The 14,911-nt window shown below is 44.0% G+C and overlaps 1 protein-coding gene across 1 annotated transcript; it reads left to right on the top strand.

The window, feature by feature from the left end:
- The first annotated feature begins 2,408 nt into the window (after positions 1–2,408).
- On the top strand, positions 2,409–13,592 carry LOC101758021. The gene is made up of 21 exons (XM_022824031.1): positions 2,409–2,934; positions 3,579–3,641; positions 3,943–4,014; positions 4,101–4,208; positions 4,295–4,375; positions 4,566–4,619; positions 4,710–4,835; positions 4,912–5,001; positions 5,102–5,221; positions 5,308–5,424; positions 5,536–5,652; positions 5,743–5,799; positions 5,901–6,071; positions 6,936–7,207; positions 8,145–8,391; positions 9,211–9,334; positions 10,396–10,739; positions 10,847–12,578; positions 12,816–13,057; positions 13,149–13,263; positions 13,349–13,592. The coding sequence occupies exons 1-20, from the start codon at positions 2,764–2,766 to the stop codon at positions 13,215–13,217; spliced, it is 4,377 nt and encodes a 1,458-aa protein (XP_022679766.1). The 5' UTR covers positions 2,409–2,763; the 3' UTR covers positions 13,218–13,263; positions 13,349–13,592.
- Positions 13,593–14,911: the final 1,319 nt, after the last annotated feature.

Below are 14,911 nucleotides of genomic sequence, written 5' to 3'. Positions count from 1 at the left end.
TTCTCCTTCATAGTAACATTTCCAACAATATTATTCCAAGCCAAATTGGCCGAATAATCTACTAAAGTCTAGTACACCACATGCAAGTACTGATCCCTGTAGCTTAGCTACCAGTAAGCTAGTGCTTAGGAACAGGTGATCCGATACATTGTACTCCCTCCATTCTTAAATATATGACGCCATTGACTTTTTTCATTTGTTTGACTATTCATCTTTTCTACAAATATTTTTGCAAATAAATAAACATACAAGTTAAATCTATACAAGTTAAATCTATAGTACATCGACAATAGACATAATGATATATATTTTACTTTAGTTAATTAACTCGTTCAATAAATATTAGTGATCAAAGTTGAAGTAAAAATTCAACGGTGTCGTATATTTAAGAACGGAGAATTTGTACAAAGACGAGTGTGATTCATCTGGAAATAATTTAGTCGGCAAAAGAAACTCGAACGTGCACGTGTCTGCGAAAGCCCGTCCTGGACTAGTTTAATTTTCCGATCGGGCTTGTGTGCAATTAGCTACGGTTACCAAGCAGCCAGCAGTAGTGAGGGCTACATTGTATTACTTTTTCGATCGAGCTATCCAATTTTCCAAATCAGTGCACTACATCTGCCAGCATATAATAGCCAAATTTATTTAATTTGTTGCATTTTATATTGGTGTTGACTTACAATTTTTATTCCGTGACAGGCCAGGATCCTACTCTAATTTCTCAATAGGAGGTATTCTAACGTGTAAGCATAATATATCTATACACTTTCTCCATAAAAGCACAAAATAAATGGATTGTATTATTGCACATTATCAATGCCAATTAACACAAGCTAGAAGGAAAAAGGCGTCATGCCAAAGCTGGCAGAAATGTAAAGCGATTACACGTCATATGATCAATGAATGCCAATATTAATGTGTGTATTCGCCATGAAAAGAACTCATAACAATCTAAAATAGTGACGTATTGCTTTTTGCCTGTAGTCATCCAATGTCAAAGAAACAAATACATACGAGCCACAAACAATTTTATAAGCTAGCATCAGAGTGCACGCATTTAGACGAGGCGGAAGAAAACCTCAATAGACGTCACCAGTCACGCGGGAAACAAACCGCCATCATATAAAACTGAGTGCGCATCATGCTAGCAACAACATTGAGCAAAGCGGGACACAAAAGAAAAACAAACTAGAAAGAGCCTACCCTAGTCTAGCATGTCACCAGCATTTGATTTTCAAAAGGATGTATGCGGGGGGCACATCATCTAATATATCACCTCCCAGCATCAACCACTCCTCAACATAGAATTCTACTCCTTCCTATGGCCATCTCTTGTGTAAAAACGGAAGTGATTTTGCATCTATATATATTTTCACCTTTTATTTGAACCAACCGAGGTGAAGTGAAAACACGGAATGAGATGCAAATGAACAACCAGCCGGCCGGAAGGACTTCTTTGGGTGCTCCTAACGGTTTTGTCATCCCGGGCCCACATCATCAGCATCGGTGTTACGACTGCGCTTTGCTCCAATTGAGTACACTACACACACGCATGATTAGTCCTAAACAAAGTTACCCCCTTTAAAGACGCACGACAGAATTGTTTACATTTCTGTTACTGTCATTGTAAACACTGCAATAGAGTGCCCTAAAAAAACACTGCAATAGAGTACATGAAACTGTAAACTGTGCAAGCAAAACTTATCCATTTATTTTTACGAGGTGTGATGTGACATGGTATAGTCTCCCAAATACACTTTGATCATTAATTTATCTTATAATATATTATTTATAGTTGTATTGGAAAGTACATTTAATTACAAATCCAATCATTTCAAGTTTACATCATAAAAATAAAAAAATATTGGTTAAATTATTGATCAAAGATAACAAAGTTTAAATCTCGATATGTACACTTATAAACATGTAATCCAACATTTAAGTTTACATCATAAAAATAAAAAAATATTGGTTAAATTATTGTCAAAGATAGCAAAGTTTAAATCTCGATATCCACCTCTTATAAACATGTAATCCAACCCTTTCAAGTTTACATCATAAAAATAAAAAAATACTGGTTAAATTATTGTGAAAGATAGCAAAGTTTAAATCTAAGATATTTACACTTATAAACGCAAACCGAGGGTGATTTTTTTCATTATTATTAAACAATACGCTTACTATTCGCATTAAACCGAGAGGATGCGGTGTGGAAGAGCAGAGAAGAAGCGAAGGCTCGCAGAAGGCACCACGTCACGCCGCGCCGCGCCCGCAGTTGTCCAGCTTCTCCCCCCGCCCGCCTCGCTAGTCGCTCCTGTCGTCACGCGACGCGACCACGCGCAGCGCTCCGGCATCTCCATCCTCCCACACCCCCCTCCGCGCCCGCCTATAGATACCCCCCCTTCCCGTATCCTCCCCACCTCCCCCACAACCCACCACCACCACCACCACCACCACCGTCATCCGCCTCCTGATTCCGGCGCCACCTAGTCGACCGACCGCCGACCCCCTCGCCGTCCCATGCCCGCGGCAGCCGCTTGGCTGCACTGAGACGGGAGCGAGCGACCAGAGGCGAGGCCTGATGCGGCAGCGGCAGCAAGGGGAGGAGCACCAGGAGCTGTTCGTGCAGTGGAGGCCCTGCGACAAGAAGAGGTCGTAGGCCCCGGCCGAATCCGCACTCGGATCCACTCAGCCACTCCGGCGTAGGTGAAAGGCGTGCGGTGGCGAGGACCGGCCGGCCGTAGCCGAGAAAGAGAAAGGAATATGAGCGGGTCCGTTGGGAGAACCCGGGTGGGGAGGTACGAGCTGGGCCGGACGCTCGGGGAGGGAACCTTCGCCAAGGTCAAGTTCGCCAGGAACGTCGAGACCGGCGAGAATGTTGCCATCAAGATCCTCGACAAGGAGAAGGTGCTCAGGCACAAGATGATCGCCCAGGTATGGATGTTCTTCTTGTTCCTGCTCTGTTTCGTTTCCCTGTTCCATTCAGTATTTCTCTTCTCAAGATTGGGGCCAAGACGAGATTTTTCCTCTCGATGCGTGTGTTCCTCTTCTGTTCATGATGAAATCATATGACTCCTTTCCGTTGCAAGAGACGGCGGTCTTTAATTCTTGCCGCGTCCGTTCTTGCGTCCTCTCATCACGCGCTGTTCCTCATCAGTTTCTTGTCGATTTTATGGATATTTTTGTTGTACGCTAAAGGTTCGAAGTTGGGTGAAAGTGAAATTTTACGTTCCTTCCCGTTACTCCACATCCTAGACTTTTCTTCGCTGCTAAGCAAGCTGTGTCAAAAATTTAATCTGTCCTCTTCCACAAATCTTCTCGAATTACCACCATAGGAAAGTGAGTTCGTGTGGAAATTAAATGCAAATCAGCAGTGATAAAACCGTTCTGCTTCTACCACCAATTAGTACACCGGCTGGGGAGCGGTAGCAGGCAGGTGAGCACGGGCGTCTCGTGCGTGTTCGTTGGGACGTGTGCGTCGTTAGTTGGTTGGGATGGTCAAATTTGTCCTCCTTGAGTCTTGACGACTTTGAGGCCTCGGTTCTGATTTTGATGCCCGTGATGTTGCAATTTCGCAGATAAAGCGCGAGATCTCGACCATGAAGCTCATCAGGCATCCAAACGTCATCCGGATGTATGAGGTACACCTTTTTTCCAAGCATTAATCCTATGTGGATAATCATCGAAATGGATTTGAGGTTTCTGCAACCCGAAGCTACTAGGAAAACAGAGTACAAATGGATCAAGACTGAATTTCCTGTCCTCCTTCCCACTTAAATTAACTTTTTTTTTATCTATTGTGAATTCATTATAATATTGGACTAGGCTGTTCTTTTTTGTACTGATTCCATATGCCTTTCTTGTTGCTTGATGAATTTTACCTTTTTGTCCTGCCTTTTGTGTCCCTATCCACTAAATAACTATGTGTGTCCTCTCGTGAAGGTGATGGCCAGCAAGACAAAGATTTACATAGTGATGGAGCTTGTCACTGGGGGTGAACTTTTCGACAAGATTGTGAGTGCCTATCTTTCCTTTGGATATCTGAATTTACGCTTTTCCCTGTGAGCATGTGATCAATCTGTGCCACTTCTGTGGATTAGGCTACGCGCGGAAGGCTGAAAGAGGATGATGCAAGGAAGTACTTCCAACAGCTGATCAATGCTGTCGATTACTGCCATAGCAGAGGCGTCTACCACCGAGATCTCAAGGTGAGTGTAATTTACAGTTCATATGGATAAAACGGGTGCAGGTTCAGAAGGACACTGTTTTTATCGCATTTTCCGTTTTGTTTCAGCCTGAAAACCTTCTGCTTGATGCTACTGGCGCACTCAAGGTGTCTGATTTTGGATTGAGTGCACTATCTCAACAAGTCCGAGTAAGTTAATTGGCTTTTCCTCACAAAAAAAAAACAAATTGGCTTTTGCTTAATAAGGTGGAAACAAACAATTTTATTTGAAATAGTTAATGTTTCACAGTGTTAATTCCATGCTTTTCACTTCCTCCTGACGATCGCAATATTTTTCGATCAGCTGATTATTTTTCAATATCCTTTTGTTAACTTGCAGGAGGATGGTCTGCTGCACACAACTTGTGGAACTCCCAATTATGTTGCTCCCGAGGTCCTTCACTGCATCCATGATTTAAATTATGTGCTCATCTTCATTTGATTAAATATTTTGTTCTCATGTTTCCATGATCTTGATGTACAGGTTATAAACAACAAAGGGTATGATGGAGCCAAGGCTGATCTATGGTCATGTGGGGTGATTCTCTTTGTCCTCATGGCAGGGTACCTCCCATTTGAAGATTCGAACCTTATGTCACTTTACAAGAAGGTTGGTCACTCTCTACCATAACAAGAAACATTTGATTTTCCTTTAATGGGTGCTTGAAGCCTTACCATTCATGCAGATCTTCAAAGCGGATTTCAGTTGCCCATCCTGGTTCTCCACAAGTGCGAAAAAGCTCATCAAGAAGATTCTAGATCCTAATCCTAACACTGTATGTTTTACTGTTCATTGTCACCATTTTAACATACATTCTGTTTAACATCTATTCTGCATGATAGATAACTCATATATTTTTTTTGGGGCTTGTGCAGAGAATAACTGTTGCAGATCTTATTAATAATGAGTGGTTCAAGAAGGGGTATCAGCCTCCCAGATTTGAGACAGCAGACGTAAATTTGGATGATGTCAACTCCATCTTTAACGAATCCGGCGTAAGCTTTGAACTTGAAAATTCATATTATGCCTCACAATGCAGTGTATGGGCATGGTAAATAAAATTTGCTTCCAATTAATGCAGGATCCAGCACAGCTTGTTGTTGAGAGGCGTGAAGAAAGGCCGTCAGTGATGAATGCTTTTGAGTTGATCTCTACATCTCAAGGCCTCAATCTTGGCACACTCTTTGAGAAGCAAACGGTATGTTCATAATTTTAATTTGGTGGCTTTGAACTTAAAATGATAATAAAAACCTACAATGCAACAACCATGTCACTTTTTACTCATCAAACGCCCGTCAATGATCACTAGGGTTCTGTTAAGCGAGAAACAAGATTTACGTCAAGGCTTCCTGCAAATGAGATCTTGTCAAAAATCGAAGCAGCAGCAGGACCCATGGGCTTCAATGTGCAGAAGCGCAACTATAAGGTACTGGAAGTTAAGAACTAAGATGCAGCACCTTGTTTGCACAGTATTCGATCTGAGCATTATCCTGATGACGATTCACTAAATGATCAGCTGAAGCTGCGAGGAGAGAACCCTGGAAGGAAAGGTCAGCTGGCCATTGCAACAGAGGTAAAGATTTATGATTGTGTCTGAACTTCCTATATGCTCTGCTGTACTACTGTTCTTGCCTGGTGCTTAAAAGACTGAAAGCAAAACTACTGATTCTGAAGGTTTTCGAGGTGACACCTTCACTCTACATGGTGGAGCTGCGCAAGTCGAACGGCGACACCCTCGAGTTCCACAAGTTCTACCACAACATCTCGAACGGGCTCAAGGACGTGATGTGGAAGCCGGAGGGCAGCATCATGGAAGGCGACGAGGCGCGGCACCGCAAGTCGCCGTGATGGATGGATCTGCAACCAAGTTTTTAGAAGTAGCGCTGCAGATGAAACTAGTCAGGGAACTAGTGAAAACTAAGAAGCTTTGTTACTGCTCTCTGTTTAAAGGTGTCTTTTGTGTTGTAAAGAAAAAGTATGGGTAATGCGAGTGAAGAGTTTTCAGGTTGCTATCAAAGTAACGCCGTTGAATTTGTTCAATTCTCATCTGTGCAATGCTGTTGCTAGTGAAATGGCTAGATCGAGAGACGAAAAATCAGACCGAGGCGCTCGATGAAATTCACGTGCTGAAGGATCTCATAATGCAACACGAAGACCCCGTTTGGTAGAGCTTCGGATCCTTCCAAAACGGTTTCGGCTCTAGCTTCTTTGGTAGAGTGGCTTCTCTAGTGGAGCTAAAATCGTTTTGCAAAATGTTTGGTAAAACAACTTCTCAATGGTAATATAGGTAATTTTATGATCACTTAATGCTTGAAGAGAGAGGAGAACATTTTTTTTCCTCCTCTCTAGTGTAAGTCTCTGATTTCGGTGATGAAGCTATTTTGAAATTGCTCTTTTGATAGAGCTCTACTAAAAATCGGTGAAGAAACACCTCAAGAAGCCCTACAGAAGATTGCTCTGCTCCTGCAATGCAATCTAGCTGTTGCCCTTCCCTGAGAGTGGACGACACTTTTTATTTTGCAATAAATGGTCACCGGGCCGTTGGCCCATCCTGAGTGGCCCAGGAGGAAGCCCATCCTGGGCTTCAGAAGGCCCAGTCAGCTTCTGCGGGCGACGGGCGGGAAATCAACGGCGCAAGCCCAACGGTACGCAGCCGGGCCAGGCTGCTGCACGCGATTGGGTGAATGCAAGCGGGCCCGTCTCGCCCAGTGGACGACGACTAGTGGAGCGGATCCCCGGCTCGGATCTCCCTCGCATCACAGTATCACACAAGTCACCACACGTCCACACCCCCACTGCCCCACACCACCCGCGCTCGCCCTGCTCCGCCCGGCCTTGACCGCCCGACCCGACCCGACGCGGGACCCCGAGGAGCGAGCGAGCGCGGCCGCGATGCGCGAGGAGGCGCGGAGCTCGTCGGCGGCGCCGCCCGACCCGCCGCCCGCGAGGTCGGTCTCGCCGCCGCCCACCCCCGTCGCCAGGTAACGCGTCCCCTTCCCTCCCGCGGCCTCTCTTGCTGCCGCTGGGCCTCCGGCGTGGCGACTCGCCTGGGTGGCCGGTGGACGCCGGATCGGGGCCTGCGCGGGTCTCTCCGGCGGCGCGGTGCTCCGGGCTCGGCGGATTATGAATTTCCGCTTCGGATTCGTTGCCCTAGGAATTGCTGCGAGGTGTGTGGGTCGGAGGGTGGGGGCGTTGGTTAAACCCTAGAAGCGGCAATCTGAGAAAATTGCCCCCTTTTTTTGCTTTGCCTTGTTCGGGAATTGGAAAATCGCACGAGTGTAGCTTCTCGCTGGTTATCCTGGCATCGAGGTCGCAGCTTCTGTAGTATTTGGTCTTTACACACACGCATGGCGCGATTCAAAATACGTTATTTTGGAGCTCGCGTTCATCCTCTCAGAACCTTAGGTGTATGCCGAAATGTGCTGCCTAGCATGATTAGCTCATTGTAGCTTCTTGCTGGTTATCCTGGCATCGAGCGTGTGGCTTCTGTAGCTTTTGTATTGATGCACATGGTGCGTTTTAAAATATGTGATTTGGGGGCTCGTGTTTATCCTGTTTCGTCTCGGTACCTTAGGTGGATGCTCAAATGTGCTACTTAGCATGATGAACTGATGTAACTGCTAGCGGTAGCGCTCTAGCTTTTCTAGTTTTGCTACAGCAATAGTAAACGCCGCGAGTCAAGCTGAATTGACCCACATTTTATTTGTTAACCTTAAAGCATATCCATTTCCTGAGCCAATGGGATCAAGTATACCATTGCAAGTTTGTGGGTGGGGATACAAAATCTGACACAGGGCAAACTAAGATGCCATTGTTGCTTTGCTGTTATGTGCTTAACATTTATCATGATGCTATGTATTGTTCTGTTTTCTGCCTGCCTGTTCTGAAGCTCCTTTTTTCCCCTCTCTCTCTTTGCAGTTCTGCTGGTGCTTCATCACCTCCTGCACAAACTAATGTAGCTAGTATAGATTGGTTAGGCAGTGACCAAGTGTCCAAGGCGGGATCGTCTCATGTCGCTCCACCTGCTTCTCAGCCTGCATTTAGTACTAATGCTGATGGGGCTGCTGCGGATTTCTCTCAATCATCGTGTAGACCATGGGAACGAGGCGACTTGCTTCATCGACTGGCCACGTTTAAGCAGTCAACATGGGCTTCTAAGCCAAAGGTCATTTCTTTGCCTACTGGACTCTTGCTAGCTAGTTGTATCGTAAATCTTAAACCAACCAGTCATCAACTGGTGATTTCTGGTATGGTGTTTTTCTTGCACGTTTGTATGTACATTCGCTTAGAATCCCCCTTCCCCCTAAATGCTGGTTTTGAATAACTGAATAATCAGAACTGTGACAAACTTGCTTATGGCAGTCAGCCTCAGGCTAAGGCATATACTTCCTATCCGAGCGTATGCTACAATGTTATTCCCACCGTTTTTTCTTATATTCGATGCTTTAGAATTTTGCACAGTTGCACACGATGAATGCATGTCCCTAATAAAGTTGTGTCTCTTGCTATATTACTAAATTTTTCGCTTACAAACTTGTAACTTGTATACATATATAAATAAGGTAGGGCCACTTTAGAAGATATGGTTATGTCTCGTCTTGTAATCAAATAATATCAAACGAAAAAGAACCTTTTCTCCCTCCTAAAATGTAAATTACCAAATAATGTAGGGAGCGATTTTTGTCTTGAATTAGTTCTGAGTTCCTGACTTGAAAACGTGCTATTTTCCCACTATATTCCTTTTGTATTCATTGAGACATTATTGGAAGCATATCCTTTTAAGCAGCTAGCGAGTTAAAAAAATATTTATGTCTGCACGTATGGTTTATCTATGCTCTCTTTGCAATATCCAACTTAGATTTTATTGCCCCAAGTTACTTATTTGCCATTTCGAGTTCTCAAAACTAAAAGAAGATAAAATAGTCAGATAAAATGTCAACAACTGTTTATTCGAAAAAGAACACTATTGACTTAATTTTTATAGGCTGCTAGTTCATTGGCTTGTGCTCAAAGAGGCTGGGTGAACATTGATGTGGACAAGATTGAGTGTGAATCATGTGGTGCACATCTTATATTTACTGCATTGACATCATGGTCCCCTGCTGAAGGTATGCTCTCAACAAAATTTCCATTATGTTTTTTCATGTTGAGCTATCTGGTTTTCCTTACCATGTTTGATGCAAGGATGTCATTATTAACTGTAGAGATTAATCAGAGCCAGGGAATGTTGCAGATAAGGGAACTATTACTTGCTTTATGTCACACGTTACCTTTTATTACATGATCTGTTGCATATTGCAAGCTCCCTTCTTATTTTGTTGACTCTTAGTTCTAAATAAACAAGAAACCATTTGTAGAATTTACCATTTACTTCTACAAGTTCAGTGGAGGAAGAGAATATATTTTGTGTTCTCAGTCTAACCTTCATATGATGAGAATGGCATTAAGTTCAAATTTTGCTTACCCTGTTTGTTGCAAGCTAAAGTGATCCAACTTGTTTGTAGTTTATGGTTCAATCTGTTTATTTATGATAAAGCTGGAATCCCCAGCATTTACCCGCTACTTCTATGTTGTCCTGTAGACTTTGTTTCCAATGAAAGATGGGTAAGCTTCCTTCAGTAAAAAAAAAGTCAGAAGGGAGGATCTACTTGATTTGATTTGGTAATAATAAATGCATGAATTCGCCTCAACAAATACTGACCGGTCAACTGCTTAATTAGCTTGTTCTCTTGAGGGTTCTGATTACGATTTTGACACTGCTTAGTGCCTGTTCGCATGGGTGGGGCATTAGCTTGTGAAAATTATGCTACAGTGGATGCACATATATTTCTTTTTGTTGTGAATCTTTTTATCTGACAGCTGAACTATATTGAGTTTGTTGGACAATTGATATTGGCTGAACTTTTTGCTTATGACATCTAACTGTATTTATAATGCATTCTTGATTGGAACATCTATGCTACTTTATCATTGGAAGGAAATAGGAGTTAGTTTTGGTTCTTACTGCTGATGAACTCGATAGAGTCACAATATCTAAGTTTCTGCCTGGTCTTACTTATGTTTTCTTGCTACTTAGTTAAGCTGGACATATATTGCTAGTATTTCCTCATAAAATGAAACATGTTCATCCGGTGAGACCTAACTTCCTTGTCCTTATGTTATATTGTAGTTGCAAATGCTGGGGAAGCTTTTGCTGAGCAGCTTGATGCATCACACCAGAATGATTGTCCCTGGAGGGGGAATAGCTGTGCTGATAGCCTGGTCCAGTTCCACCTTACCCCGTCAGCTCTTGTTGGTGGTTTTAAAGATCGCTGTGATGGATTATTGCAGTTTGTATCTCTTCCTGTTATTGCCTCATCTGCAATTGAGAGTATGAAGATCACTAGAAGCGTTCAAATTGATCGCATCTTATCCCAATCAGTTACAATTTTGTCTGGGGAGCTGGGCTACAGAACAGACAGTACAACAGGAATTGATATCAGCCAACAAGATGAAAGCTGCGGCTACTCTCAAGTATTATCTCTTGTCATTGATTCCTTGTTGCTTTTTTGTTGTTGCTGTATTTATTTTCAGAACTTGTAGCTTTATTTGATCTAGGCCACTCATATCTGATGATGTAGGCACAGAAGCTTATTAGCGTTTGTGGATGGGAGCCTAGATGGCTTCCAAATGTTCAAGATTGGGAAGAAAATTCAACACGCTCCGCCAGAAATGCAGGTTCAGCTGAACCAGATGGCCAGTTTCATTCCCAAATTCCTGAGCATCACCAAAGTTCATACTCTGCATCAGTTAAGAAAGAGAAGGGAAAAGGAAAAATGCGTGTCAAAGATTCTGGATGCAGCATGAGATCACCTTTGCTGGATTGCAGCTTATGTGGAGCTACAGTGAGAATCTGGGACTTCAAATCTGTGCCACGCCCTTCTCATTTAAGTCTGAATAACATCGACATGCCTGATACAGGAAGGAAGCCTGTGTTGACCCGTGGAATTAGTGCTACTAGTGGGATCAATGGATTGGTTGCTGAAGTAGCAGAGAAAGAAAATGTTGAAGGACGTGATGAGGCAGGTACTGATGAGCGTAAGTCTGTGTCAAATGCTCAAGTTGACTTAAATCTGACGATGGCAGGAGGTTTGCCATCAAACCATTCTGCATTGCCCCCGATGCCTGGACATTTCAGTTATGGAGGAATGGGAAGAGATCTCATTATTGGGCAGCCAACTGGAAGTGAACTTGGTGGCCATGCAGCTTCATTTGAGTCTCGGGGCCCCAGTTCAAGGAAGCGTAACCTGGAGGAAGGTGGGAGCACAGCTGACAAGCCAATAAACAGGCTTCAGCCTGCTGACAGCATAGAGGGAACTGTCATTGACCGCGATGGTGATGAAGTTGATGATGCCGCACAAGATTCTGGTGCTCGGAGCAAAAGGCCTCGTGGTTTTAATCTTTTTGATATCAATCGCCCATCTTCTACCGGAGCAGGTCCCAGCAGAAACTTAAGCTTTGACCTGGATATAGATGTTAATAGATTTGATACATCTAATGCTGAGGGCCCATCTGCCCTTCACAACCCATTTCCAAAGGATTCTATGAGGGCGTCTTCTGTTATTGCAATGGACACTGTTCACAGTGCAGAGGAAAATTCAATGGAGAGTGTTGAATATCATCCATGTGATGGTGATGATGTTAATAAGCCTTCTAGTGCACTCAGGAGTGGTGGAATGAGTGAGGCATTGGATCTCAATTATAGCAACCAAGCACAGCAAAGCAGTTTTGTACAGCCTGCTGCTGAAACTGAAAGTAATGCAAGAGAGATAGGGGGCAGTAGTATGAATGGAGGGGAAGAAGTTCTCAATGCAGAAACAACTCCTGCTTCTGCTAGAGATCAGCTTAGCCTGGGGGTTAGTGGAGGGAGTGTGGGAATGGGTGCTAGTCATGAAGCTGAAATTCATGGGACTGATATTTCTGAGCATAAAACTGGTAGCGTTGTTGGAGATGCTGATCCAATTCCTGAGCTCATCGAGATTATGGGCCACACTGGCGAGTCAGCCCCTGGACCTGCGTTGATGGATGAGTCTGCCCCTGAAGAAGTTGGTCGAGAAGATCCTCATGGTGATAGCCAAGATATGGCGTCTCGGTTAGCGGTTCGAGCTGACAGTGGTTCAAAAATTTGTGGTTCAACTAAAGCTGATTCTGTTGAAAGTGGAGAGAAGATGAGTCATGCTGTAGCTCATGAGAATAGTGCACATCCCTCTCTTTCTTGCAATGCAAGAGTTTATTCTGGCATTGATGCATCGAAAGAGGAAGTGACTGGTATTATGCTGACTAATGATGACTATGATCCAGCAAATGGGCTAGGTACTTCCACATCAAACTTTTAACTAACGTACACTTCCTGTTATTTTTGTGCTTACCTGGTGCATATTCTTGTTCATGAAAAACTGTTTTTGCCATCAAAATTTTGCATGTTTCTTTTACTGCACTGTTCCATTCTGTGCATGTCTGTTTTTGCCATTCCAGTGTATTTTCATCAGCAGCAGAACTATATTTTTATTTGGATATGCCATTCACCTCGCTCTTACATTTGATTGTCAGGAGCAACAAATGGAGAAAACGATTATGAAACCGAACTTCCAGATTTTGATCCAATAAAGCACCACAACAATTACTGCCCCTGGGTAAATGGAAATGTTGCTGCTGCATGTTGTATTAACTCTGGTTCGAGCACGGCGCTCTCTGGCTGGCAGCTCACAGTAGATGCCATCGAGACGTTGCAGTCTCTTGGCCAAGCTCAGAATCAGACTATGCAGTCAGACTCTGCGGCTTCATTATATAAGGTAAGGCTGCTTCGTCGTTCTAATTATCCTACAATCTTGTGCAGGCCTTTCTGGCTGTCTGCAAACTTCAGCAAATTTCTTAAATGTCCAGCTTTCTTCTGTGCATTGCATTGTCTCATGTGGTAGGATGATCACGCCCCACCCAGCCGGAAGCTGCTGAAAAGGGCAAATCACAGCAAGAGCTGAGCATCAGAGCTTCACATTTGGTATACTCAAAATTTGCCAACAACCTTTCTCTGCTCTGATGAATGTGAACTTAAACGACACTGGTTTTGTGATTTGTGAAACCAGGTCTTGGGAGAGCTCAGAAACCATGATCCGGGTGGGTGGGAAGGAGAGAAATAAAAGCTTAGGTAGTTTTGTGTGCAGATGATTGGGTTTGCCTGCCGTCTTTAGCTATGTCGGCTCGATTATTGTATTTATCTATGTTCTATGAGATGACTTGAGCACCAAGACTTTGTAACTGGATACTTGCCGTTTTTGCCAATGACTTGTGCGAGTGGATTAATATATATTTAACTTAGAAATCTTGAAATGCGTGCGTACTTTTTGCGCTGTAAAGCATGGATGTGATGCACGGACACACGACTAGCGTAACGTGATCACGAGAAAATGGGGCAATTTTGAGTGAAAAACCTGACACATTTTGCATGAGAAATAGACGCTAGGAAATACAATAACGAGTTTAAATGTCATGATTGGGTAACTCTTGCAAAAATTAGGAGAACAACAGCACGCAAGCAGAAATATAAATGACTATTGGGCCTAGTGTGGTAGCACGTTGCACCTCTGGGCCAGCCCAGGGCTCAAAGACGAGATCGGAGAAAATTTGCACCCCCTCTTGCATATTCTGAATGTTGTTTCTTGTTATGATATTCTTTTGCACCGCGTTCATCTTCCTCGTCCTCCTCCTACTCCTTCTTCTGGCCCCACCTCCTCCAGAACGCCACCGCGTTCCACGCCGCAGCCGCTCCTGTCCCGATCGCGGTGACTACCGTCCTGATCGCGCCGACCGCTGTCCCTACTGCGGTGACCGCCGTCCTGACCGCGGTAGCCGCCGTCCTGACCGCCGCCCCGACAGCCGTCCCGACCGCGGTAGCCGCCGTCCTGACTGCGGTGACCGCCGTCCCGACCGCCGCCCCGACCGCCGTGCACGAAGAACGTATCAAAGACATTAGCATGTTTACCATAATCTGGCGCGTGCTTTCATCCTCGGACAGCTCGATCATTTTGGCGTGCGCCCTATCTATAGCGATAGAGAAGCCGTAGTACACCGCCAAGGAGCACACTGCCATGAGCTGCAAGAGTACCATTGCACTTAGCAGGATGGTCTGGGTCAGGCGCCCCACCCGGGCTTCGTTGCTGCAGGATTAGAGGAGGCACATATAAACGAGGACAAGAATGCCGGCAGCGAATTTGAGATACTAAAGAAGATGATCGACGAGCTCGGGTAACACCGCTTCCGATTTCTGGGGCTATGGTAAAATTTTATGTCTAACCTACTTACTAAAATTATCTATCTGATCAAATATTATAGGAAAAAGTGTTAGGATGGAGATGCACTAATCGATTTGCATATAAGTGATACTTCCAAAATACTTAAGAGATAAAAAAAATACATATTCCCCCCAATTACATGATTTTGTATATTACTCCAATACCCCAAGTCTCAAATATCGATGGATCCTTTCTTAGTTGACTGTCTCTCATCTGACTATCTAATCTTTATTAATTATACTACGTTCTGCATATATATGCTAGTAATTGGCCTTGCTCACTATTGAGAAATCGGCTAGGAGGGAGGGAAGCACCTCTATTTATAGGTGCTTATGATCATTGTGGTGTTGCCATGTG

Source organism: Setaria italica, chromosome II, assembly GCF_000263155.2.
Source record: "Setaria italica strain Yugu1 chromosome II, Setaria_italica_v2.0, whole genome shotgun sequence".
Classification (NCBI taxonomy): domain Eukaryota; kingdom Viridiplantae; phylum Streptophyta; class Magnoliopsida; order Poales; family Poaceae; genus Setaria; species Setaria italica.
The sequence above is the reverse complement of the archived record's forward strand: the minus strand, read 5'-3'. Positions and strand labels throughout refer to the sequence as shown.